A 26991-nucleotide genomic window follows, 5' to 3' on the forward strand; every position below is an offset into this window, starting at 1 on the left:
TTTTAGGACTAGAGACAAGTGGAATCACTTGAATTCTAGGGGTATAAATTGATGATGACAGAGATTTCTTGTAAGAAGGGACAGATCTAACAGAAGTGCCTCTATGACACAGGTGATCCTGAATCAACTTGAGATATTCTTGACCCACTAGGACAAATTCATTTTTTATGCCACGAGCAGATTTTCCAAATGCTTCAGAATGCTCTTTGCTATATCTTTCACATGCCCCTTGCTTGGGTTCTCCAGGACACTTTCCTTAAGACTACGTATTCCTTCTGCTTTTAGAACATCAACAGAAGATGGTCCAGAAAGGTTGCCCTATGTGGTGTCCTTCGCACCAATCTCCTTTGTATTGTTCGTCTTAATGTCAACATGTGGAGATGGAACTGGTCCAATCTCCTTCTCATTGATCGCTTTAATGTCAGCATGTGGAAATGACACTAGAGATGGAACCAGAGATGATGAAACCGGCTCTACAATGCCACTCGATTTATCCTGCTTTCTGTGACTTCTGTGGGATGGAATCGGAGATGGAACTGGAGATGGAACCGGTGTTGGAACCGGCTCTACAACGCTACTCAGTTTGTCTTCCTTTTTGTGACTCCTGTGAAATGCTGCACAGATTCTATGCATGCCCTTCCGAACTGAGTTCATCCGACGCCCTTTATTAGTCTCCAAACTTTCATCATTGCTGCTGCCGCTTTCATTCTGATTGGGTCCAGATCCAGTTGACCTAAAACTTTCAATTGGACTACTATCCTACCCATGGATTTTAGTATCAAGAAGCCTACTCTTCCTTTTTCTAGGCTCCCAAATTTGTGTAACTTCACTCCCTGGCTGATGGACCCAAATCCCAGTCTCTTGTTGCCCATCAATGTCAATTGGTTCAAATATATCTGTCACTTTTGGACATTCCGGTGATCCAGATGAGCAGGAATCTCTCTGAGCAGCTTCGCTTGTGAAGAAATTTCTTCTAGATTCGTCGTTTGGTGTTTCATTGTCACACAGATGATCTGCCTGTATGAACCATGCCATGCTTATTAAATCAAAACTCTTTGCATTGCATTGTTCCTATTAACCAAGTCCATCATGTTCTAGATACATTTCATTTCTTCTAACTAGAGTATGGTTTTTAGGATTACATAAAATAAGTTTTTCCTGTTTTCGTTCATGTTGCGGACTCCAAACCATGAAATAGATATGTCCCTTCAAATACCATGGGAAACAAAATGCTATCTCATAGAATGTTGTGGCAACCTTATGTTCTCTGTTCTAGTTCACTAAACTATAGGGAGGGAAAACAAAAAATATATATATAAATACCTTTCCGTTGCCTTCGACTACAGTTATTGCAAGATACAGTCTCCCCATTTTTATGTTCTGAAGAGACAACCACATGTCATGTCTCTGGCCATCCTTAAAATCACAGAAGTTTATGGAATAATCTCTGCAAATAATGCGAAAAATGGTACGTTATTTAAGAAACCGAAGATAAGCTTGACAGAAAATCTAGCAAATAGAATATGTAGAAAGCATGGACATATGCCGACCTTAAATATCAACTAACCACAACTCAGACATTAAAATGCAATCTGCAACTCAATCAAATAATCATAGCATGCGATAGATCAAAATTCTGTATGCTTACTATATTTGTCAACCAGCAATATCTAAAATGAAAAACTATAGAAATATATATATATATATATATATACATCGAGTAACTCTACAAATTGACAATTTTAAGGACATGATACTTTTCACAAGAACTTCCCACAGTTATACGGATTATTCCATAAATGGAAAAGATGAGAAACACACACAAATCTAACTGTCACCTTTTATTATTTCCAAGTTTCCTAGTTAATTTTAAGAGGATCTGGAGAACTGAAACCATGTAAAGTTGTAAACTTGTGAATAGTTTGCAAATGTGAACAAACATGAAGGGGAAAAGTAAAATGGGAAAAATATATATATATACTAAGTTAACAAAATCAAGTTCTTTATTGCATAACACTACATAAATTGAAGTGACCATTGCTATTATAACGGGGTTTAGAAACAGACCCGAGGACATCATCCACAAAACGGTCTTTGTCACGAACTTCAATGGTAAGCACATTAGGTGAGTCCCATGAAAAAATGGGGATCTTGAATTCTTCATGCCATTTTGGAGTCAATGTTTTCTTCCGTGTTTGAGTCCTGAACCTGCAAGGGCCAAGTTTCCCTTTTAGATATGGATCAGCCAATCCTGGAAAACAACTCCAGTTAGTGTCCATAGAATTTGAAAATTTGCAATGTTTTTGAAAGATGGGTAATGTAGCTCAAACTAACCATTCGAATTTGATGGCTTCATGTCGGCTCCTTCAACAACTTCTATTATGCCATAGGCAATAGGCTTCTTCTCATCCATAGAGAACCAATTTTCTGACACAAAGAATCAATATAATTTTAACATTTAGAAAAATTCAAAAAAAGAATTAAAAATGAAATGCAAGAATTTCAAAAAATTAACTAGATACAAAACAACATACATTTTAATCCTAAGAAGAAGCACGCATAATTATTTGCTTAATTGCAGATGGATGAGATTGCTAGGGACAAAATCCACCCATATAGCACACAAACAGCAAGTAACATAACAAATGTCCAAGAAAAGAAGATGAGCAACCAATAACAAAAACCGTGTGTTTTTTTCAATATTGCAAAGCAATTCTATGTTTCAAATGAAGCTCTTCTACTAGAAGTTCAAATTTTCACTTACAATCTACAGCAAATGCTATTCACTGCATTCAGTATCAAGAATACTAATCTAAAAAGTTGTATTTTGGGACAAAAATATATTTTCCTTTGAAATGACCACCTTTATAGGCATGACCCTCACAAAGTAATATCAAAACTAAAAGAAAAACTAGCTCTTTAACAAAGATGCCATATTTAGCCCACAGCCCTCCACAAGTCAACAAAATCTTATCTCAACTATTTGGGTCGGTTAAATGATCATGTTTCGCCATTATGCTCTAAAGACTACAATTTCAATTGGGTCACACACAATCATCTCTTTCTTTATATTTCAACATATCTCAATTTTGTTCCCCCCATACTCCAACATTACCATTGATATGGGGCATGTCACTCTTTCCCATCGAAACAATTATTGGCTTTGCTGCACATGTCCAAGCTATTTCAGTCAATTTCCTCTAGTTTTATCTCCAATGCTTCAACCGTTTCAAAATATTTTCTTGACAAGTATATGCTTCATTATCTTGATTGCATCTTGATGGTGTTTATCCTCTAGGATATTGTCTCTTACAAATTAAAGGAAGGAGAAACTGAAGATTTCCTTTAAACAAATAATTGATGCAAAGCAAGCTTGCTAATACGAAAAGGGGCAAATAGAGAATTTCACATGAAGCATACTTTGTATGTTGCAATAAAAAGGTTAGCATCAAATCTAGTCTTATTTTATGTTAATTTAGTTATAATATGCTGCTGGTATAGTTATATATATATATATATATATATATATATATATATATATATTTAAGGTGATTTCACTGGTTCACGTCCCCAAACATCCCCTGTTCATCTCCAAAACCTTGCATAACAAACCCTTATTACCCTAATTATTTCCCTACTGTTTGGTCTTTGTTCAATTCCAAAACACTAAAGTAGTTGTCCAGAATTTTCAACCCCTATTAACTGTATTCCATCAATGTATTACCTTCCCAAAAGCCAATTTCAACTATATTTTTTTGCATCTGCAAGCTCTTCAACTTTCTTACAACCTTCAAAACACTAAACATACAAGCTTTCAAATAACCTAAGTCCCCTATTGAAACAGAAATATTCCAGGTTTCCTAAAGTTGTTCTACATTAATTGGCCTGAATTTATCCACAAATTCTTTTAAAGTGGTACTAATATAAATTTAAATTCATTGCTTGGAACATTTTACCTTATCAGAAATCAATAAAGCCCAGTTCCTGTTATCACAACTGCATAGTCCGAAAAATAATTTCTGCGTCATGAATTACCTGGTTGTGGCGAAGCGAATTTCTCCATATCAACAACCAACATATTGGGTTGCCAAAAGTTGTGCACATACATTTCAAAAAACACTCCATAAAAGAATGTAGGTGCTATCTAAAGCTAATATAACAGAATCCTAAACGCTAAAGAAACACTGGTGCTATTGAAGCTTACAGAACTACTTAACAAAAAGAGAAAAGGAGCTTACAAATAAGCAGGAGTGACCGACAGAATATAAAATCAAATACTGAGAAATTCGGAGACACGTGGGAATATATAAAGAACTTCACCTCAACGAGTGTCTGCTCAAATGCAAGGGCCAGTATCTTATCCTAATCAAGGATAAAAAAATAATAATAAAAATAATAACAATGAGAGAGAGACAGAGAAAAAAAGTTAAGTGTGCATAAAGCACAAAGTTAACTTACCATCAAGCAATCCCTGGAAGTTCTGTAACATCAAGCCCGTGATTTATAATAGGTTTCACAGTCATCTGAAAATATGGTGGCTCAACAAAGCATACTCACAAACGGCCAAGGAAAGGCCAACAGCGAAGGAACTTCACCCTAACCAAGACCTGCAAGAAAGAAAGGAGGACATAAATCTTGAGTAATTTTAATGTGGCATCCATGGATTTAAAACCATGCTCTTCTGTTCAGAAATCAAAAGCAGAAAATGATGATTGCCATTCGGAATATTCAAACTAAACTCAAAATGCAGATATTGGAGTTAAGTCCCAAGAAGTGACGATGACAAGAATATATATGATGTCATTTTAGTACATCCTCGTGTGACTCTATACATCAAAGATTCACGCAAGATGTGACAACCAAATTCAATGGGGCAGGCTGAAAAGATTTCTTAAGGCTGATGAAATGTGGCTAATGGTTTGTGTTGTTGGTTCGATAATGCTGATAATGGAAATATACTCGAAATATGATGAATATTCCAAGTGAACTGCATACTGACCCCTCGAGGCAACTTGCCGGTGATAAGTCTCAGAGTGTTGCTCTAATAACATGTTAGTGTTAGGTGGTTTCTGGTATATATGGTCATAAAAGCATACAAAAGCAAAATATATATATATATGTATAAATTTGTATATTTGAATATAGGATAAAGTGCAAAAAAAACTCCTAAATTATTGACTTTTTGTAACTAACCCCCCAGAACTAAAGATTGCCCCCCCTAAACTATTGATTTGTTGCAATTAAGGACAAAGCCATCACAAAAGACTATTTTACCCTTTGTTATTAAATTTGTCATTTCTTATTAAATTATTTTTTATTATATTTTCTCTTATTTAAATATTAATTATACCATTTACCATAATTCTATAATTAGTATCAATTGATTATAAAAATGGAAATAAATAAATAACTTTGTAGCCATCATTTTCTAAAATGATTAACTTATTATAATAAAACTTATTATACTCACTTTAAAAAAAATTAGTATAAAAAAATATCTACTTTTTTAAACAATATTCATGAAAAATTAATAAATTATGTAAAAAATATATATATATCTTCTTTTTAATGCAATATATTCATGAAATTAAGAAATTACTTAAAGTGTTTCAAAATTTTCTATTTAAGATGTTTATTTAAATATTTAATTAAAAAAATTAAAGGCAAACTTATACAAATTTAATGGAGAATATTTCATCAAATTAGTATGAATTTTTTCATAATTTATTTTAACAAGAAAAATATATCAAGTGTAAATCAATAAAAAGGGTATTATGGTCATTTAATGAAAAATAGGTAAGACAATGGGGTCATTTTGCAACTAATTGTGATAGTTTAGGGGGTTTTATGCACAAAACATAGTTTAGGGAAGTTATTTCCAAATTTAGACATAGTTGAGGGATTTTTTTGCACTTTACCCTTGATTATATTATTATATAATTTTTTTTTTGTATAATAGGAATGTCCCTGCCAATTTTGTATATATTAGAAAAGTGAATGGATTTGTTTGGATGTACTTGAAGACCTATTCATTAAAATCTCTCTCTAATGTATTTTTTCTCTTTTTAAAATATCTCTGTATTGTACCAAGAAGACATCCTTTTTATTTTATATATATATTTTTTATGATACTATATTTCATTTAGTTTGTCAAATGAGATTCTGGAATTTGTACATTATTTTTTAATTTTAAAATAGTTTATTTATATATATATATATATATATATATAAACATAACATTTCTTGCAAATATTCTTTTATAATTCTATAAATTATATATATTTTCCTTCCATTTCTATAATTCTCCTTTTATACGAAATTATAATATATCTCTCTCAAAAATTTATCTGTGTCATTAGTATCCCTCTCTAATTTTTTTTTTTTTTTTTTTTCTCTCTCTCTCTTAAACAAAACACCCAAGAAGACGTTACTTGACCTGCTCCAAAAAATCAGCAATCCAATTCCACTTTCTTTAAAAATATTAAGAGAAATCAATAGACTGGCCTAGCGGTATCAAGCCCCTATTTCTCAAAGAGAGGTCAGGGATTCGAGTCTCCGTGGAGGCATGTATGTGTGAGTACCCAACTAGGGAAAAAATATATATATATTAAGAGAAAAAATTAAGAACTAGTTACAAATTTTCGGTATAAATAGATAGAAATCATAAAAAAAATGATCTTTGAAAAATACAGTGAAAATTAGATAAAAAAAATTACTTAGAATATTCAAAGGAGGCCACATCAAAGCAAAATTAGGAAGTTTAGATCAATTATATGAGTATCTTTTAGGGTAAAGTGCATTAAACCCCCCTGAACTATTGGGGTATGTGCAAGAAACCCCCCTGAATTATAAAAGTTGTAAAAAAAATCCCTAAATTATTGGGGTATGTGCAAGAAATCCCCCTAAACTATAAAAGTTGCAAAAAAACCTCCCTGAACTATTAGGGTATGTGCAAGAAACCCCCCTGAACTATATATTTTTTTGCTGTTTACCCCATCCTTGCGAATGGATTGACTGAAAGGGACGATGAAGCCGAGGAATTTGTTGCTAAGATCAGTGGGTCTCCTGTCATAGCTCCATCATAGCCGTTACACCACCCGCCAGATCCGTCCACCATATATATCGCACTTCTCTGCACTGTTTCGTCAGCCCATCGCCGTCACTGTCTTGCCCGTAGTTCAGCTCACCTTGCTTGCCGGTCTATTCCACCGTCCATTTCAAGCTCGCCGGCCCATTCCGCCATCTCCAAAGCTTAACACACCGCCATCCATGTTTTGAGCACACAGCCTTCCACAGTTCACCGCCGAGCCCCCTTGAGCTCGTCGTCGCCTCCACAGTTCACGGCCGAGTCAACCGAGCTCTCATCACAGCTGAGTCTTTCGTGCACAAGCCGCCATCATCCGAGATTGAGGCATCCCACTGACCTCGAATTTCTTTGGTCTCTTCTCTCTCTCTCTCTCTCTAGCTCTCTGTTTTGGGTTGTATTGGGTGAAAAGCATCTTTTAGCATGAAAAAAAAAAATGTAAGAAGTGTTTAAGTTAAAACGACGCAGTGTGTTATAAGGGTAAACTGGTCTTTCAAAATTTTCGGTGCCAGAAGCTAATGTCATGGGGTAAATTGCAACAAAATCATAGTTCAGGAGAGTAAATTGCAACAAAATCATAGTTCAGGGGGGTTTCTTGCAAATGACCAATAGTTCAAGGGGGTAAATTGCAACAAAATCATAGTTCATGGGATTTTTTATAGTTCGGGGGGTTTCTTGCAAATGATTAATAGTTCAAGGGGGTAAATTGCAACAAAATCACAGTTCAGAGGGGGTTTTTGTAGTTCAGGGGGATTTCTTGCAAATGACCAATAGTTCAAGAGGGTTTAATGCTCTTTACCCTATCTTTTATTTGTGTGAACTTGTTTATAAATAGTTGGATTTATTTATGGTTATGGAATAAAAAATAAAGCTGATGGGTGCTTGTATATAGTGTACATATATATAAGAAAGATTATATGTATAATTATATAGAGTATTGTTAAGTTCAGGGCGAAGAAGGAAAATCATAGATGAATTTAAGAATAATTTTGACATTTTACCTTTTGTTTTTTCTATTCTTTTTTGTTAATGATGAAGTAAGGTTAATTTAGTAATTTTACTGCTAAAATTATGATTTGTCCTTATTTGCACAAATTGAAAAAAGTAAGAGAGTTTTTCAAACAACAGGAGTTAATTGCACATTTTGTATACTATGAGAGAATTTTTTTGCAGTTAATCCTTCTAAATAATGTATCTGTATATACTTATTTTTTATTGAACAGTCCTCACTAGTGAGGATTTATAAGATAGACATGTGATATTTAATTACAAAATCAAATATGGTAATTAATCAAATCATAATCTTCGATTTGGTAAGTGAATAATTATCTAGAATATTTGATTTGGTAATTAAAGATCACATGTGCATTTATTATTGATTCACATCAATAGTGAGTATGTCGTAAATCTTTGAGGAATTAAGTATTGTCATTTTTTATTATATATAATACATGAAAATCATGAATAAAAAATGTGAAGAATCAAATCGTAAAGCGTGCATTTTTTTTTTATTTAGTTTAATTTAATTATCAATTAGTTTTTTATTTCCAAACTTAACTAAAATATTTAAATTCCAAATTTTTCTTCAATGCATATAGAAAACTTGTGTAACGAGAACAGTGTAAATATAATATCAAAAAAACAATTAATTAACATTAATTTTTTTTTTTATTAATTTGTGAAACAAAAATTATCTTTAATTTATTATTATATTTTTTTATCTCATAATTTTTTACCATAAGAAAGTACATGATATAACTAATAAAATAGAAGATGTATACTTATTTTCTATCTTCCGATTCTAGTGATACTTATTTCCCACCTTGCAAAATAGAAGATGTATAAGTCCAAAGGACATGTATGAGTTTCTGAATATATATATAACTAATAAAATATCAATAATTTGTGTTTTTTACTGTTTCTTCTTGTTATTATTCATTCATCACGATTGAACTCTTAATCTTAATCAAGACTCATAATTGTCTAATTTCATTGTGGCATTTCGAACAGAAAGAACAACTCTCACTCTCCTCTATGGACACTACACACTGCTGTAAATCATGCTAGCGATACGAACTTACATTCATGTCTATATACGCCGCTCTTGTATCAAAACTCTATTTCTGACCCTTTATTCAACTTCCACCACTCAAAGCCTCGCAAAACCCATTATCAAATCCGGCAAATTTCAAGTTTATTGCAACTCCCAGATATCGAAAAACGGAAGAAATGGTAATATCATTGAAGCCGAGGCGATTTTCAATCGCATGCCCAACAAAAATATCATCTCTTGGACAGCAATGCTTACTGCGTATGCCGAGAATGGACAAATCAAAAAAGCTCGAAACGTGTTCGACGAAATGCCCGAAAGAAGTGTTGCGTCATGGAATGCGATGATCACGGCTTATATACGCAACATCCCTGGTATTGATGGTGCTAGTGAATTGTTTCAGCGGATGCCTGAGAGAAATGCGGTTTCTTATGCTGCAATGATCACGGGTTTTGTTCAGGCAGGGATGTTGAACAAGGCTGAGGAATTGTTTGCCAAGACGCCAGTAATTTTGTGTGAACCTGTTTGTTCAAATGCATTGATTTCTGGGTATTTGAAGATGGGTAAATTAGAAAAGGCGGTTCAGGTTTTTGATAATATGGTGCAGAAAGATGTGGTTTCTTGGAGCTCAATGGTTGATGGGTATTGCAAAGTAGGAAGGATTGGGGAAGCAAAAGAATTGTTTGATAGGATGCCGGAACAAAATGTGGTTTCTTGGACTGCAATGATTAATGGATATCTGAAGATGGGGTGTTTTGAAGATGGGTTTGGATTGTTCTTGCAAATGAGACGTGAAGGTATTGTAAGAATTAATTCTACTACACTAACCATAATTTTCGAAGCATGTGGAAACCTTGGTAGATATCGAGAAGGAATTCAGATGCATGGGATGATTTTGCCTGTGGGATTCAACTTTGACGTCTTCTTAGGGAATTCTATGATGAACATGTATTCTAGGTTTGATTGTATAGATACAGCTATTAGAATTTTTCATATGATGTGTAGAAAAGATGTGGTTTCTTGGAATTCCATAATTGCTGGTTATGTTCAAGCTGGCGAAATTGAAGAAGCTTATGAACTTTTTAACAAGATGCCGGAAAAAGATGTAGTTTCTTGGACAACCATGATTACCGGATTCTCAAACAAAGGTTGGACAGGAAAGTCCATTGAGTTGTTTAAAAGCATGCCTGAGAAAGATGATATTGCTTGGACCGCTGTTATTTCAGGCTTTGTGAATAACGAAGAATATGAGGAGGCTCTCCGCTGGTTCATTCAGATGCGTCAGACGGCAGTCAGGCCTAATCCTCTTACGTTAAGCAGTGTGCTTAGTGCTTCAGCAAGTATGGCAACATTAAACCAAGGGCTGCAACTCCATGCTCATGTTGTAAAAATGGATACTGAATTTGATTTGTCCATTCAAAATTCACTGATTGCAATGTATTCTAAATGCGGAAATGTCGATGATGCTTACAAGGTCTTCATAAATGTTAGTGCCCCAAATGTTATATCTTTTAACTCAATGATTACTGGGTTTGCACAAAATGGGCTTGGGAAAGAAGCACTTAAGTTGTTTAATGAGATGCAGAACAAAGGCCAGGAACCTAACCAAATTACCTTCCTTGGTGTCCTTTCCGCGTGTACCCATGTTGGGCTAGTAGATGAAGGATGGCACTACTTCAAATCTATGAAATCCTCATATGAGACTGAACCGGGGCCTGATCACTATGCGTGTATGGTGGATCTCCTTGGCCGAGCTGGGTTACTCGATGAAGCTATTAATTTGATCAAATCAATGCCAACTAAGCCCCATTCTGGGGTTTGGGGAGCTCTTCTTGGTGCAAGTAGTACCCATTTACATCTTGATCTTGCAAAGCTTGCTGCTGAACACCTTTTTGAGTTGGAGCCCAATAATGCAACAGCTTATGTGGTCTTGTCCAACATATATTCACTTGCAGGAAAGAGGAAAGATGAGGAACGAGTGAGAGTAACCAAGAAATCAAAAGGAATAAGAAAAGCACCAGGATGCAGTTGGATTATGGTGAAGGACCAGGTTAATTTGTTCCTTGCAGGAGATGAGTCTCATATTAACTTTGAGGAGATTAAAAGTACATTATGGATAATCATGGATGAAATGAGACAAATGTGCTGTCACCAAAAATGATTATTATCATGCCTTTCCAATCTGTAAATGAAGTATAAGAAATCAATGGAAGCTCTCCTGTAGTAGGTTGTCTAGGTTTCCCTGTTCTTAGGCTGAACTAAGGAAGGCTGAACTAAGGAGAGCTGATCTTCAGGTTTTGGGCCTTTTGTCTGGAATCAAAAATTTTTTGGAGGCTATATCTTCTGATAACTCAGAACTGGAAGAAGACTGATGTAAATGGGATAATGGAGATTGTATACCTTTAAAGAAGAAACACACATTGCAACTACTCCTAAACTATGGCAGGTTGAATTAGAACTAGGCTGTTAGTTGTTCATGCTTTGATGGAACTATTTGGAAAGCTGGTTTTTGAGGGTGTCTGAGCAGAGCTCCTTGTGAACATTGAGGTGAATAGAGTACAGAATAGAGGGGGCATAAACCTTCAATCTTGAAGTGATGTTTGAGACATGGTCAGCATCAGACTCCCACTTCTGAAACCTTCTCTCTCTTGTTTTTGGTGTGAAGTCCAGCAGTAGCTTGTGATGTTTCATCATAACTTACCCGTGGGCATCCTTGGGGACTTTCACCCAAAGAGAGTATTTTTGGCACCTTTAAAGTTCTACAGGTTGTCATACTTCTTAAAATCGGATGCTCAAATCAGTGACAAGTATCTTCATTCCTTGGGAAGTGGGTGGTTTCTTGAGTTCTTATTTTTGCTCGACATTCTACACATTTACAAGGCCAATTATAAAATTTTTTATCCATGTAAACCTGAGAACTTGAGACATGGCATCTCTTGCCCGGACTCTTCCACTCTTTTGGCTCCAGTCTCTCAACCCATTCTGTCTTCCTCTATCTATCCATTCGGTATTTTTGGATGTTGACTGGATCCTTTGATACTTTACACAAACAGATAGAAATTCAAGATGCTTTTGAGTGAAGATGTGATTTCAGAGCTTGCACATAGATGCTGCTGTAAGTTTGTAATGAAAAACGAACTGAATTAATTTGAAGTATCTATTCTTGATGTTGATAGAGGCTCTGCTGATGGAAATCTCAGGTGAACAGAATGCAGCCTTTGGTTTTATTGGATTTTCACCCTTCAACATATGTTCTCAAAATTTCTCTAGGGCAATTGTGATGCGGTGGGGTATGGTTTAATTGTTTTGACATGTTTGTTCTTTGGTAGTTTATACCATTATTTAGTTAAGTTTTATGATAATCTTAGATGTACAGTTTGAAGATTCATCTGTTCATGCCATCAACATGCAACAAGGAAACACTTCCATAAACAATTGCCAATTTATTCTGAAACTTAAGGCATTAGGAATCAGATTGATTTTCATTTTTTCCTTTACATGTCTGCATGCATAGGGAGTGATTTCAGATGGAGAGAAAAGAATTGAGAGAGGAAACCAAGCGTTACAGAAGAATTTGAAGATGGAAGTTCGTAGATGGCGCCTCTCATCCTTGTAAGTATAGAACTCTACCTCCAACTTAAAAAATTGAAGCAGCTAGAGTTAATTTGCTTAAATTAGAAATTTGACTTAAAATTTAGTCTTGTAAAGAAACTGAAAATGTCCCATAAGAAAGGTGTTGATAAATGTGCCATGACGTCTGCTTACATGGCACCCCTCTTTGAAAATAGACACACCTGGCCAGAGTCTATCTGGCGTGTCACTGAATAAGAAAGTTGTGGATGTGTTTGTGATGTCTTATTCAATTGACACTTTTTGGTTTTGTTTTTGGAGGTACATGATCGATATATGATGAGATTACGGAGAGGACTGCAATTCGAGGAAAGAAAACAGGCTAATCAAAGACGGGTACTTTTCCTTCCCTTTTCATTTCACTCACTTGCTTTAGTGGGGTTTTACATAAACAAGAAGGCAAATATATATACCTTAAACAACAACCAAACAGCCATGTTTATCTTGTTTTTAGATAATTGTCTTTTATAGTTCTTTGAAAACATAAACTGTTTATTGAGTTCTTGAGAACGGTTTGTTGAGTGACAAACCAAACAGATATGTTTATCTTGTTTTTAGATCTATAAAATTCAAAACTTTTCAACTAAACAAATGAACTCCTATATATAGAAGTTCTTAATGATTTATCCCTTCTGTATTTTTCTTCAGGTACTTTCTGACACCGAAACAATTCGATGGTTGAACCTTGCAATTGAAAAGATTTGACCTGTTTGTATGGAGCAGATTGTTTCACAGAAAATTCTCCTCCCAATTGTACCTTAGTTCTTGCAGAAATACAAACCATGGACCGCAGTATGAATTTGTCTGCCTAAATTTTTTTATCTATTCACTTCATCACATTTAGTTGGCCTGAAGTGCCTTCTTCTAGGAAGGTTGAAATACTCTAACTAACATAATTTTTTTGTCAAGATATATATCGATATTATATTGAGAAGTCATTTTTTAAGAATTTATCAGATATTGACTCTTCTTTTCCTATTTAAAATTCACATGCCAAAGTTGAAGGTCATTTTGTATGCACATGAGTTTAATACAAATTCAACTCGATTATACAATAATGTTATAGGTCTAGAATGCTGCATCTTAATGTTTAAGACATGTTGTTTTAAATTATTCCAAAAGTACGAGCTACTCTTTTGGCATTAAATTTTTTTTTTTGAAACAATAGATATATTAGGGGAAGGAATATAGGATGTGTGAGGATTTTTGGCATTTGATATTGATACAATACAGATATCTCTCCTTCTAGAAGTATCTGTGTTTAATACCCATTAGTGTGTGTGTATATATATATATATATATCTAAGAATGAACCTTTAGTATTGAATTCTTGCTATCATTTGTAGTCTGATTGATTGCTCTTGAGATATTGATTTTTTTATTGGTTAACCCTTTTCAGAAGGAAGCTGTGGTTCAGACTCTGTACTTAGGTAGATCTCCACCTATGTTCAGAGAAATAAGGGCTCTTCGTCAATCTACCAATGATGACCACTTGGTATGTAATTTCGTCTCAGGAGTGGTGTGTGTTATTTGTGGCTACAAATTTTATACTTCTTAGCTTAGAAGATTCGTTGAAATTTATTAACTGTAGGTTTTGGAGTTGGGAATGAATTTTCACTCTACAGATGACATAAGTGCAATACTTGCAGTGAAACTAAGGAAAAGATTGGGTTTTGGGATGTGGGCAAAATTACATTTGACGGCATGCACATTGAAGGGAAGGTAAGTGATTAACTCAATATTCATCTGTTGCAGCTGCTAGGCCCTTTTTATTATATTTGAATTATATCTGTGGTAGAATTTGATGAATTTGAAAGTGTGATGATGATTAAGCTGAAACTGTTTTGAAATGATTAAAATGCTATATATAGTGTTAAGCATGGTTGTTAGGATCTGGATTCTAGGTAGGCTCAATGGAGCTTCTGCAGTATCAAGATCGTAGTATTGAATCGAGGATTGTAATCTAAGATTTTATAAAACTATTAGAAAAATAATTACACTAACTTTTGAAATAAAACTGTTTTCAAAATAAATAGAGAATAAGGCTAAATAATGTGAATTTTTAGAGTCTATATGAAGCACTTTGTAAATAATGTGAATTTTTACAGTCAGCCTTTGTATGCTTTTATGACCATATATACCAGAAACCACCTAACACTAACATGTTATTAGAGCAACACTCTGAAACTTATCACCGGAAAGTTGCCTCGAGGGGTCAGTAGTTCCCTTATGCTGCCACTCCACTCTGCCCTTTATCTTGAGTTAGGATGCAGTTCACTTGGAATATTCATCATATTTCGAGTATATTTCTATTATCAGCATTATCGAGCCAACAACACAAACCATTAGCCACATTTAATCAGCCCTAAGAAACCTTTTCAGGCTGCCCCATTCAATTTGGTTTGTCACATCTTGTGTGAATCTTTGATGTATAGGGTCACACGAGGATGTAATAGAATGACATCATATATATTCTTGTCATCGTCACTTCTTGGGACTTAACTCCAATATCTGCATTTTGAGTTTAGTTTGAATATTCCGAATGGCAACCATCATTTTTTGCTTTTGATTTCTGAACAGAAGAGCATGGTTTTAAATCCATGGATGCCACATTAAAATTATTCGAGATTTATGTCCTCCTTTCTCTCTTGCAAGTCTTGGTTGGGGTGAAGTTCCTTCGCTGTTGGCCTTTCCTTGGCCGTTTGCGAGTATGCTTTGTTGAGCCACCATATTTTCAGATGACTGGGAAACCTATTATAAATCATGGGCTTGATGTTACAGAACTTCCGGGGATTGCTGGATGGGTGGTAAGTTAGGGCCCGTTTGGGAAGTGTAGTGTGATGTAGTGTACTGCTCTAGTCTAGAACAGAACAAGTGTTTTGTAGTGTGATGTTCTAAAATGGGAACAAAACATGTTTGGAACAAAAATTTGGAGTGAGAATTTTGGAATAGAAATTAATATTTTTTTTTTGGATGATTAAATTAAATTAATTACAGAGCTTCATTAGTTTGCAAAACAAGAATTACAGAGCTTGATCAGTTGATTTAGAAAGAAAAAAAAATTAAAACAAAACCCATACACACAAGTTAGCAGTTGCAGAGAGAGAGGGGGCAAGCTTGAGAGTTGAGACCCATACACACAAGCAAACCCAAACACAGTGGAACAGCGAAAACCCATACACAAAAGGTAGCTCTCTCTCTTATTGCATAACTGTACTTCAAACTAAATATTGACTCTACCGTAACAGGTCTGGAACAGAGTGAGAGCAAAGCTCACATCAAATACGAGACCCGCCCCTCCTCTTGCATCTCTGGTCAAACAATATTGTAAATCAGTATATATATGTTCAAAAGAATGTCTCAAAGAAAGGTGGACCTGACACTTGACCGAAAGATATGGGTTTTGAACAATCTGAAATGAAACCCATTCTTGTAGATTTTGTAGTTTGCAGTTGCAGAGAGGGAGAGAGAGGGCAACTGATGCTTGTATATTTTGTAATTTGCATTTGCACAGAGAGAGAGCAAGTTCACAGTTTTTTTTGATCTGAAATTAGGGCAAGTTCAGAGTTGAGAACGAGAATAGAGATGGAGGCGATTAGGAGGTTGAAATGATTTGCTGTGAAATCGCCACTGGGAAGCGATTAGGGAATTTTTTTTGATCTGAAATTAGGGCAAGTTCAGAGTTGAGAACGAGAATAGAGATGGAGGCGATTAGGGCAAGTTCAGAGTTGAGAACGAGAATGGGGATGAAGGCGATTGGGAGGCTGAAAAATTTATTATTATCTCGCTACAGTAAAAATAAATGGGCTTGGAACAACATAGAACACCAAATTATTGTTCCAGTTTTTGGGCCAAATATTAGATTTGTTCCTTGGTGTTCCACTACTGTTGAGAACACAACAAGTTGGGCCCAAACAGCATGTGTTCTGAAAATGGATACTGTAGCACTGTAGGGAACACTACAGCACACTACAGCACACTACCCAAACAGGGCCTTAACTTTGAGTTTTATGCACACTTAACTTTCTCTCTCTCTCTCTCTCTCTCTCTCTCTCTCGTTGTTATTGTATTATTTTTTTATCCTTGATTAGGATAAGATTCTGGCCCTTGCATTTGAGCAGACACTCGTTGAGGTGAAGTTCTTTATATATTCCCACGTGTCTCCGAATTTCTCAGTATTTGATTTTATATTCTGTCGGTCACTCCTGCTTATTTGTAAGCTTCTTTCCTCTTTTTGTTAACTAGTTCTGTAAGCTTCAGTAGCACCAGTGTTTCTTAAGCATTTAGGATTCTGTTATATTAGCTTTAGATAGCACCTACATTCTTTTATGGAGTGTTTTTTGAAATGTATGTGCACAACTTTTGGCAGCCCAATATGCTGGTTGTTGTATGGAGAAATTCGCTTCACCACAGCCAGGTAATTCATGACGCAAAAATTATTTTTCGGACTATGCAGTTGTGATAACAGGAACTGGGCTTTATTGATTTCTGATAAGTTATAATGTTCCAAGCAATGAATTTAAATTTATATTAGTGCCACTTCAGAAGAATTTGCGGATAAATTCAGGCTAATTAATGTAGAACAACTTTAGGAAACCTGGAATATTTCTGTTTCAATAGGGGACTTAGGTTATTTGAAAGCTTGTATGTTATAAAAAATATTTAGTCATATGAAATATTATGATATTTAGTTGTATATATGTCATTTTTGTTCAATAAATTTATAAAATGAAGAGTTTGGTTGAATAGAAAACCTAATACAGCAAAAAAGCAATTAATCTAATAGAGTGTTTTGGTTCATGGGCCTCATGGCTCTCACACAATTGGTTTACAAGTTCAATTCATGCAAGCTGTTTTTTGATGCTATAAAGGAGTGAACAGGCACAATTTCCTGCACTTTAAACCACTGGGTGATCCTACAAAAGCATTAAAAAGTGAAAGTTGGTGGTGGTCAGTTGCACACATTGCCCTAGAAATCTGTTAAAAATGTTCAATTCAGATACTAATTAATTGCCTGTAACAAATTAAGTGACTTAGATCAGAACCATTTGGCTTACAAGTGGTCAAATAATTTGACTTACTCTATATATTTTTGTATCTTAGGAAATAGATAGAAAAGTTTGGCAAAAGAATAAAGAAGCTCTGACCATCAAACAGATAATAGGTAACCGCCTTGAGACTTCCGCTGCTCAAAACTGCAATTTTCAAACATATCCCACAACTTCATAATAATGCTCTATTAATGGTATTTTGACATTAAATAGAATCTAATAGAGACAGTTGATGGTGCAATTACCGCATGAGTCTCGATCAATCAAACGAATTACACGTTTTGGTTAAAATTAATTACTTTCATATAAAATAAAAAAGTAATGTTAAAACGTTTTTGTCACAGAACTCCAATAAATAGAATCTAACTCTATAGGAGTAGTAGATAAGATATAACATTTCTCTTTTAAAAGTTTATTATTATTTTTTTCTTAATAAAAATATGTAAGTGATATATACGACTAATCATAGCATGTCTCGGTCTGTAATTTGTCATATATACGGATTTGATATTTCGTTATATTTGTCATTAATTAATTATTTAATGTAACATAAGTAAAGGTATATATTTTATTTTAGTGAATCATGTTACTATGTATTAGTTTTTCATGTTAGTGATACTATGTCACTAATATAACGGGAGCAATAAAGTTTTCCTCCAATTGCACAACCAATCATAACAAGTCTCCGCCTGTAATTTTTCAAAGAAGATATTTTTAAAATAATGTCAACTATATATATAGTCAATGAGCTAGTAGCCTAGTGGTATTAGACCCTTACCTTCCTAGGGAAGGTCAAGGGTTCAAACCTCCAAAGAGACATGTGTTAGTAGTATCAAGTATGAAAAAAATTTACCCTTCAGATTATTTAACAATTTGGTTGAATTAAAGCTTAATTTTTTTTAGTATTTATTGGTTGATTGATCGAGTATTATTAACAATTTAAATAATATAGATTCGTACATTTTCTTTTAATGTCTTGTAAATAGCTTGACGTTTTTCCTATGTTCTTATATATATGTATTATATATATTCGTTATTTCCGTGCATGCCAAGGATAAATGTTATTCTAGAACAAGCTATTACTTCATCCATGACTTTTGAGCGTAGGCTGGTAAACAACTCATGTCTTGAGCTTCAAAGTCAAGAAAAAACTATGAAACGTGCACATCACTACAACATATTAGGTTTTTACCGGCATTCTTTAGAAGAACGCTGGTATAGGTGTACTAATACCAGCGCTTTTTTAAGAGAGCTGGTATAGGTGTAGCTCTTTTTAAGAGCGCTGGTATAGGTGTAATATTACCAGCGCTCTTTTTAAGAGCGCTGGTAATAGCCCTTCCCTTCCCTCCACTTTTTCCCTCCACTAAAAAGTTAGTGAAATAGAATATTTGGCCTAAACTACGTCGTTTTTTGGGGCCATTAACACCATTGTTTGGTCTGTATTCCACTTTCCCATTTCATTTTGCAATTACATGAGCCCTAACCTCTCCTTCAGCCGCTCTCTCTCCTTCCATCACCGGTCATCACCCGATCTTTGAATCCGTTTTGTTTTTCCATCACAGCTCTCTCTCCTTCCATCACCGGTCATCACAGCTCTCTCTCCTTCCATCAGTTTTGTTGTATTCAGCTTTCTCATTCGGAATATGGATATGTAGGCGATTGTTGGCGACGATAGTTTTCCCGTGGCAGGTAATAACTCTAATTATCTCTCTCTGGCCCTTTCACTATTTCAAAATACTATTTCTCTTAAGCCTTAATCTCTGTCTAATCCATCAAATGTACCAAGCCCTAACCTCTCTCTTTCCCTTTCTCTGATTCAAGAAAACCCTAACCGGCCTCTTTCTTTCCGTTTCTCCCTCTTGCCTTTTCCATGATCGAAGAAAACCCTATAACCTCTCGCTTTATAAATCCACAAAACACAGACATTTTATATTATTTATAAAGTCTGACCTATGCAATGTTTGTTTTATGGAAATCTGTACAATGCTGACCAGAGCAAAAAGGACCAATCAATTGGTAACAATAAGGTATGTTTGTTAACATGAAGTTCATATATTCTATTCTTTTTTCTTTTTCTTTTTTTTATTTTATTTACATTTTACTGGTTTTGCATCTCAGTTATTTACTTGGAGGAATAAACAAGAGCATTAAATGTATAGATGTAGCTATATACATACGTATTTGTGGCTTCATAGTTGAGAAGAGGGATTCTAAGAACTGTTATAGCTTGCAAAAGGCAATCTTTTTAATTTGCAGTATGTACTTTTAACAGGACTGACTTTGTGTATGCTAATTTGATTGTTGGTTTATGGCATTTCTTTCCAAAGGAAAGTTGGAAATGAAGGCATATATAAGATATTTAATTACTTGTTTATAACCAGAAAAGTAGTGTCTACTTATGTATGTTGGAAAAGTAGAGAGGATCAGCATTGATGAGTAGTAGTTGGGACTGTTAGAGTAAGCCCCAACTCCATTCCAAAAGCAAAAGGGAGTGTCCAGTAGTAGTTGTGATTTCTGCACAGTAAAGACACTGTTGACGTTGACGTTTCCAGTTAGCCAAAAAACTAAGAAACTGCTCTCAAAGGGAACATTTTAAGAATGATGTAGTATCAGCATTGTCATTTGATTACATATTTTAAGAATGAACGCATGTCAAAATGCCTGAAATTTTAGAGTTTGGTTCATTTTTGTGTTATAGAAGGCCAAAGTATAATGATTTGACATTGTTCATCTTGTTATACAGCCCCCCTGCTTGCAGCTCCAGGACAGTGCTACATCGAACTTTGATCACTATATATTATATTGCAATGGATTTTTTTCTTCATATTAGTATAATTTCTTTTGTCGTTCTGGTGATCAATTTGACGAGTATATCATTACCGATCTTCTCTATTTTCTTGTTTCCAGACTTCAGTATTGTTTTCCTCGTGTTCTTTTTTTGCACTTAGGCATCCAAAACATATGCTAAGGCTGAAGTTTCCTTGCATGACAAGAGGACTGATTGTTGGATCATCATCAAAGAAAAGGTTCGTCAATACTGGAGGTTAGAAACTTGCTTCATTTAGTAGATTTATAATTACCTTATTCTTCTTTGCCAAGGGGACTAATTAATTACACGTACATATGATCTTTTATATATACAGCTGATCATACATTCTGATTGTTTTGACACCAATTATTGCTTGGTGCTGGAGACAACATTACATAACTTCTTTTGTAGAAACTAAATTGCCCAGGTACGTAATATTACTTGTTTTCTTCCCTTTTTCTTTTTTAGTTTGGATACGTTTGCTGCACTATGTGTGTTGATTCTTCATTTTTGTGCATAAAAATATAATCTACATTGCTTGGTCAATATATATATATATATATTTTAATCTCTTTATGTCAGTGTGGAAACTTAATTCCCCAGGTAATATTACTTGGTTTCTTTTTTGTATGATTTAGTTTGTATATGTTTGCTGCACTATGTGTTTTCATTCTTCATATTTGTGGATAGAAATATAATATATATTGCTTAGTCAATATATTTTGATCTATATACTAAAATCAAGTTTATTTTCCAGCACTTGATCATTTCAGATATTAGGCTGGTTTTGGTGTTTTATTTAGTCCTTTAAGATTGAAGTGGCTTTGAGCTGGACTTAGTTGATATCACTTGTAAAATGGTTCTTAGCAATATATCTCATGATCTAAACTACCAATGGCCTTAAAAGATTTCGTCAAGTATAAGAGATTTATTTATTATTTATTTTTATTTTTATTTTATTTTTTTCCTCCCCCTGGTAGCTAGGTAAATGAGAGATAATATTGACATTTAAAAAAAATTTATGTATTAGAATAGGAATATAGGCATCGAAGAGGCCACAAAGGCTGCAAGAGCAGCAAAAAAAAGGGCCTGGTACGTAAACAGATTAGGCCCAAACAAACTAAGAACAAGAACTGAAAACAACCTCAAGGATATAAAGACTGGATAGCCCACAAAACAAAGAAGGAAAAGAAAGAAAAGAACTATAACTAACAAGGGAGCATCTCTAGCCAATACCTCCGTTGAAAATTCTTTGATATCTTTCCCTACACACAAGACAAACACAGTAGTTGAGAACAAGCTTTGTTAATATAAATTTGATTGAGATTGTTAGAGGAACCCCAAACTTGAGAAACCCAAGATGCCAGTTGATTTCCAATCAGGAGGGAGAATGTAAAATGCCACAAAACTCTTGGAAGTAAGACCAAAAAGATTAAAATAAATGGTTTTATATAATTTCCATTGGACAACCAAAAACACCCTAAAGTTTTGAGGTATTTGTTATTTCTTTTTATTGGTTTTACCTGGATTGTGCACCGCCTTTTTTAAACAATTTGATTGCATTCTCTTAAATGAATTCTCACTTTTTTGTTTGCTTCTCCAGGAAGGATAAATAATAAGTTGACAATGAAACGAACGGTTAGTGAGGTGGAAAAAGTGAGTGAAGAAAATACCAAAGCTTCAACTTCAAAATCATCCCAACCACCGGCGAAGAAGAGACGGGGCCCGACACGATGCAAGAATGTCATAAATGCGACAACCTTAATACCATTAAGGTACATATATATAGAAATCATCTTATATAGTTTACATAATTAGACTATATTCAATATGAAGGAGAAAAAAGAATTTCTATCTTTATTTTTGTACTAAACATCTACAATTGTTAATTTTTGTTTAGGGTAATAAGTTTGGACAGCCGATCGGCCCTGGAAGTGGTACATATACTAATTATTTGGGAACACTTACCCGGAGTGCTAGATTAGCTCCTTTGTGCTACAAAACTTGGTGGGAGATGCCTAAACGGCTTAAAGAGGACATATGGAACATTGTAAAGGTAAAACCCTTCAATGACATTAAAATAATTTTGATGGAAAAAGTGGATTAACATGCAGCAATTATCACATTTTCAAGGAAAGTATGATGTGGGAATCATGTCAAAACAGTGGACATTTTCCTCCATTGGAACAAAATGGAGGGGGTACAAGTGTAAATTAAAAAGTGAATACTACTCGGTTCGGGATACAGATGCAGAAAGATTGGCAAACCCACCACCTGATGTTGAGAAGGAGCATTGGGAATTTTTGGTTAGGCATTGGGGCACGCCTATGGCGAAGGTAATCCTCCATCTACCAATTTTGTTTAAAGTCAATGAGTTGAATTTATAGTTTACCTACTTTCAGTCATTATTTTAGCTGGAATGTTCTTTACTCAGAATGTTTACTTTTTCTCACTTTTTGTAGGAGGTCAGTGAAAAAAACAAAGAACGTTGTGGGAATCAGACAATGCTGCATACTACAGGGACAAAAAGCTTTGCACGTGTTTCTGCCGAGGTTAGTTGAAGTTTTGGCAATATAAATTATTTCAATTCGTATGTCGTTGAATGATTATAAATGTTGGTAAATAATATGTATCACAATGTCTATGTTTCTTTTATAGATTGAGGAAAAAAAAGGTATTCAGCTTTCTTGTGCAGATTTATTCATTCGCACACATATAAATAAGGATGGCAATGCTACTGATGCTACTGCTTCAGAGATGATTGCAAGTTTTCATGCTTCCAATTTGCAAAAAGGGGGTCACGTGCCTTGAAGTGACCAATTTTTAAACTCTTTGCGGTGTATTAAGGGGTCACATGCCTTGAAGTGACCAATTTTTAAATCATCGGCCCGTGTGGAGGCAATTTACTTTCTTGTATTTGTTGAAAAGCATGGGAGTATGGGATCATTGTATGTGGAGGCTTCTTGTTGATTGCTTTGTGTTGTGGAGGAGAAGTATTTGCTATTTGTTGTTTGTGTTAATTTGCATTGTGCATGCATGGTCGTCTAGTGACTAAGAACTATTAATTTCATAAATTGAAATATCTAAACCGAACATGTTTATAAAATTCTTGAATAGAAGATCGATTTTCATTTCCAAAATATGATAGCATGGTTATATTCATGAAATAATAAATCATTTTTCTAACTAAAAATACTTCTTCACCACTAATCCTCTCTATCTCTTCTTATACATATACATATCATATTCTTTTCCTCCCGACATAGAGAGAGAGATGCATTCCCTAAATAAATCTGTATCTACTCTCTTTTAAAGAAGGAATAAAAACTTTCCAAATAAAAAAAAAAAAAAGAAAGAAAGAAGTATAAATAAATAATAATATAAAAAAATGTGGGAAATGGAATGCTGCCACATTTTTCATGATGAAATAATGAGAAAACTTTCATGATGTATATCATTTTTCAATATAAATAGATGAAATTTTATCATTGTAAAAATCGTTAACGTATAGATGCTAACTTTGTGATCTAAAGTAATGATCCAAACCTTTCGGTATGCCCACTCACTTTCTATCCATCCATGGACTAGATGCTAAAGAATCATATATACTAGGAAAAAATGAACCACATAATAACAGTCGAAAAACCATTTTTATATATCAATAGTGAACAATAAACAACATTTTTTTTAGCTTGGTTCTTGATTTTTCTTGCACCCAAAACGACCATGTAACTTCACAAGTTCACTGCATATACTTCAGCACTTACGTCACTTGCATTGTATTTGATTTGTTCATGATTTCTAGTACTTTGTTTGAAGAATGCATCATAAATTAATGTAACATTGCTCTTTCGAAATAGTAGATGTTTTATTCTTATGTTAAAAATAAAAAAATTAGTCAGAGTTGCATTCTTATGTTGACTAGATTTACTCTGAAATTGGATTAGTTCATTGATAATAATTTTGAACACTACATATTAGTAGACAAGATTAACTATTCTATATTCTTGACTATCCTTCATTCTGGAGAGATGGTTGCTTAAGAACCTAAAATGTTCGTCCTAAAAAAAGATGAATGTTTGGTGACTGATTTGATGATGCATTTAAAGAATAAAACTAAGTTTTAAAAATCTAACCTGTGTGTATAATTTTTGTATAGTCCATAAAAACCATATATATTCAAAAGTAGGTAAAAAACAAAAATGCAATATCAAAGTAAGACAAGCATGACCCCAAGGATTTGGCTAGTTGAAAAAGAAAAGACTTAGGCCCTAGTGCCTAATAAAAATATCAGATCTCAAGAGAGACTCTGAGGTATAGCTATGGAGGCTTCCTACCCCATCAAGTTGTCCTCAGACAATCCTAAGAAAGCTTCTCTTAAGGATGCAGACCAAGAAACCATTCTCCTAAACTATGTGTTCATGTATGAATAGTTACATATAATATGTGGTGGTGTTTTATTTATTTATTTATGTATTTTTGGTACTGGTATGAATCTGTTCTATGTTTTGGTTTGGATGATAATAAAAAAAAACTTCTCTTATGATGTGTGATAATGAAATGAAGGTTTGCCAATTTGTTAACTTTTTCATGCTAATGCTCAAATGATGTAACCAAGTTGTTGCGACAGAATAAATAAATATATATATATATATATATATATATATATATATATATATATATTTTAAAAAATCTGAAGAGAATCAGAAGATTGCTCAAATGTGCTTCTTTGTTTCTCCTTTAGGAAACAAAATCATGTGTTTGTTTAGATTCTACCCTATTTCAAAAGTTCAGTATGAATTTTCTAGCTGATATAGTTAATTTATTTTACAATTAGAAATGTTGGACACGAAGCATTCTATTTAATTTATTTTCTATACATTCATTATTATTATTATTATTATTTTTTTTTTTTTTTTTTTTGCAGGAAAGCATAAAAGGTCTTCAAAAAAGTTACTCTAACTCGCCTATTGGCAGTTCCAATGATTTGTTCTCCGTTGTGAGGGGACAAGAGAGAACTGGTCATGTGCGGGTGCTTGGCTTGTGGCCTACACCAAGCGATGTTTGGGGGCCCTCTCCTAGTAAAGCTAAACTGATTAATAATGCCAAAAAAACTTATGAGAAGGCACGTGTAGAGTTGCAGGAGACCATTTCAAAAATGCAAGCCGACTATGACGACAAGTTGGAAAATTTACGAGCCAACTATGACGACAAGTTGGAAAATTTACAACAACGGGTGGCTATGCTAATGCAGATGCAACAACAAAATTGTAGTGGACAGGTATATTTATTATTAGTTTTACTCTTTACTAAATATACGTTTACTTATGTCAAGATTTCATGTATTTTGTTTTGTTATTTTGAAGGGTTCTGATTTAAAAAATGCTCCTAGAATATCCCCAAATTCATTTTCTAGTCATGATGCCAATTCAGTTAAGGTTATGAACTTTAATTTCTTTTATATGTTAAATTTCCATTTATTATAATGTGCGCTTAATGAATTTATAAAAAATGTAGGGTAATTCAAATCAAATGGGCAAAAGAAGAGTTGTTGAAGTTGAAGTTGAAGTTGAAGTTGAAGTTGAAGCTGAAGCTGAAGATGGGGTCGTGGCTGTGCTTTCTGAATTTCCTTCGCCTTGGATGGGTTCTTTTTGAAAAACTTGTACTTCATTTGTCAAAAATTCTTAATTCTTTTTGTGTGACATTTAGTAGCTTTATCTAACATCTTTCGAGGGTAAGCTACAAAGCATCCATCAAAAGGACTCGGGGGGTGGGGAAGGATGGCTTGAGGAACGAGCTTAGACGACCTAGTTCTGTTCTTAATGTGTAAACTCTATATTTACCACAAACCGCCCACAATCTAAAACTGGATTTCCACACTTTAATGGCAAAATCAACCCCTTTTTCTACGGCTGTGAAAGGGTAAGGATGACCGGGAAATAGCATCAGTTATTTCTGAGATCCGGCACACGCAGATTCAAAAGGATAGACAATTTGGATGGTATTTTCATAGTAGCAGGTTAACTTGTGGTTGTATTAGTAGACATTTTAGCTTTTTGGTTGACATTTTTTGGGTTTTGGTTGACATTTACCAGCTTTATCTATTAGTAGATAATTTCGATGGTATTTTTCATATTGGCAGCAGATTAACTTATGGTTGTATTATGTAAAAACAACTTGGATGGTGTTTTCATATTGACTTGTGTTATATTGGATGACATTTAGCAGCTGTAAAGATATTTTTCCAAAAATAATAACGAAAAAAAAAAAAAGAACATAAAATGACCCTTTACCAGCACTTTTTTAAGAAGCGCTGGCATAGGGTCTTTACCAGTGCCAGCACTTCTTAAAAAAGCGTTGATAAAGG

At 34.2% G+C, this 26991-nt stretch overlaps 2 protein-coding genes and 1 pseudogene across 3 annotated transcripts; 2 read left to right on the forward strand and 1 right to left on the reverse strand.

The window, feature by feature from the left end:
• Positions 1-318: 318 nt before the first annotated feature.
• On the reverse strand, positions 319-7243 carry LOC132309399 (C2 domain-containing protein At1g53590-like; annotated as a pseudogene).
• Positions 7244-8898: 1655 nt separating this feature from the next.
• On the forward strand, positions 8899-17176 carry LOC132306687 (pentatricopeptide repeat-containing protein At1g53600, mitochondrial-like). The gene is made up of 9 exons (XM_059804195.1): positions 8899-12249; positions 12335-12424; positions 12649-12746; positions 13026-13100; positions 13413-13556; positions 14164-14259; positions 14356-14486; positions 15345-15571; positions 16856-17176. Exon 1 carries the CDS (start codon positions 9145-9147, stop codon positions 11293-11295), a length of 2151 nt encoding a protein of 716 aa, XP_059660178.1. The 5' UTR covers positions 8899-9144; the 3' UTR covers positions 11296-12249; positions 12335-12424; positions 12649-12746; positions 13026-13100; positions 13413-13556; positions 14164-14259; positions 14356-14486; positions 15345-15571; positions 16856-17176.
• A 17-nt stretch (positions 17177-17193) lies between these two features.
• On the forward strand, positions 17194-26750 carry LOC132306688 (uncharacterized). 2 transcript variants are annotated; one of them, XM_059804196.1, is made up of 12 exons: positions 17194-19334; positions 19378-19504; positions 19810-19842; positions 20723-20858; positions 20959-21051; positions 22228-22399; positions 22525-22680; positions 22763-22960; positions 23087-23176; positions 25552-25905; positions 25991-26062; positions 26142-26750. In XM_059804196.1, the coding sequence occupies exons 6-12, from the start codon at positions 22358-22360 to the stop codon at positions 26277-26279; spliced, it is 1050 nt and encodes a 349-aa protein (XP_059660179.1). In that variant the 5' UTR covers positions 17194-19334; positions 19378-19504; positions 19810-19842; positions 20723-20858; positions 20959-21051; positions 22228-22357; the 3' UTR covers positions 26280-26750. The 2 variants fall into 2 exon arrangements, with proteins under 2 accessions (XP_059660179.1, XP_059660180.1); XM_059804197.1 differs by lacking the exons at positions 17194-19334; positions 19378-19504; positions 19810-19842; ... (1 more) ...; positions 20959-21051; positions 22228-22399 and having other exon boundaries at positions 22542-22680; positions 22758-22960.
• The last annotated feature ends 241 nt before the right edge of the window (positions 26751-26991 follow it).

Source organism: Cornus florida, unplaced genomic scaffold (genome assembly GCF_030987335.1).
Source record: "Cornus florida cultivar Cherokee Brave unplaced genomic scaffold, ASM3098733v1 CherokeeBrave_3.0.0_Hap2_Chr05, whole genome shotgun sequence".
In the NCBI taxonomy this organism is placed as follows: Eukaryota; Viridiplantae; Streptophyta; class Magnoliopsida; order Cornales; family Cornaceae; genus Cornus; species Cornus florida.

Coding starts and splice junctions, on each gene's coding strand:
- LOC132306688 (XM_059804196.1), top strand. CDS start 22,358: ATGCAAGAATGTCATAAATGCGACAACCTTAATACCATTAAG. Junction 23,177..25,551: donor TTGCACGTGTTTCTGCCGAG/GTTAGTTGAAGT, acceptor TTTTTTTTGCAG/GAAAGCATAAAAGGTCTTCA. Junction 25,906..25,990: donor AACAAAATTGTAGTGGACAG/GTATATTTATTA, acceptor GTTATTTTGAAG/GGTTCTGATTTAAAAAATGC.
- LOC132306687 (XM_059804195.1), top strand. CDS start 9,145: ATGCTAGCGATACGAACTTACATTCATGTCTATATACGCCGCTCTTGT.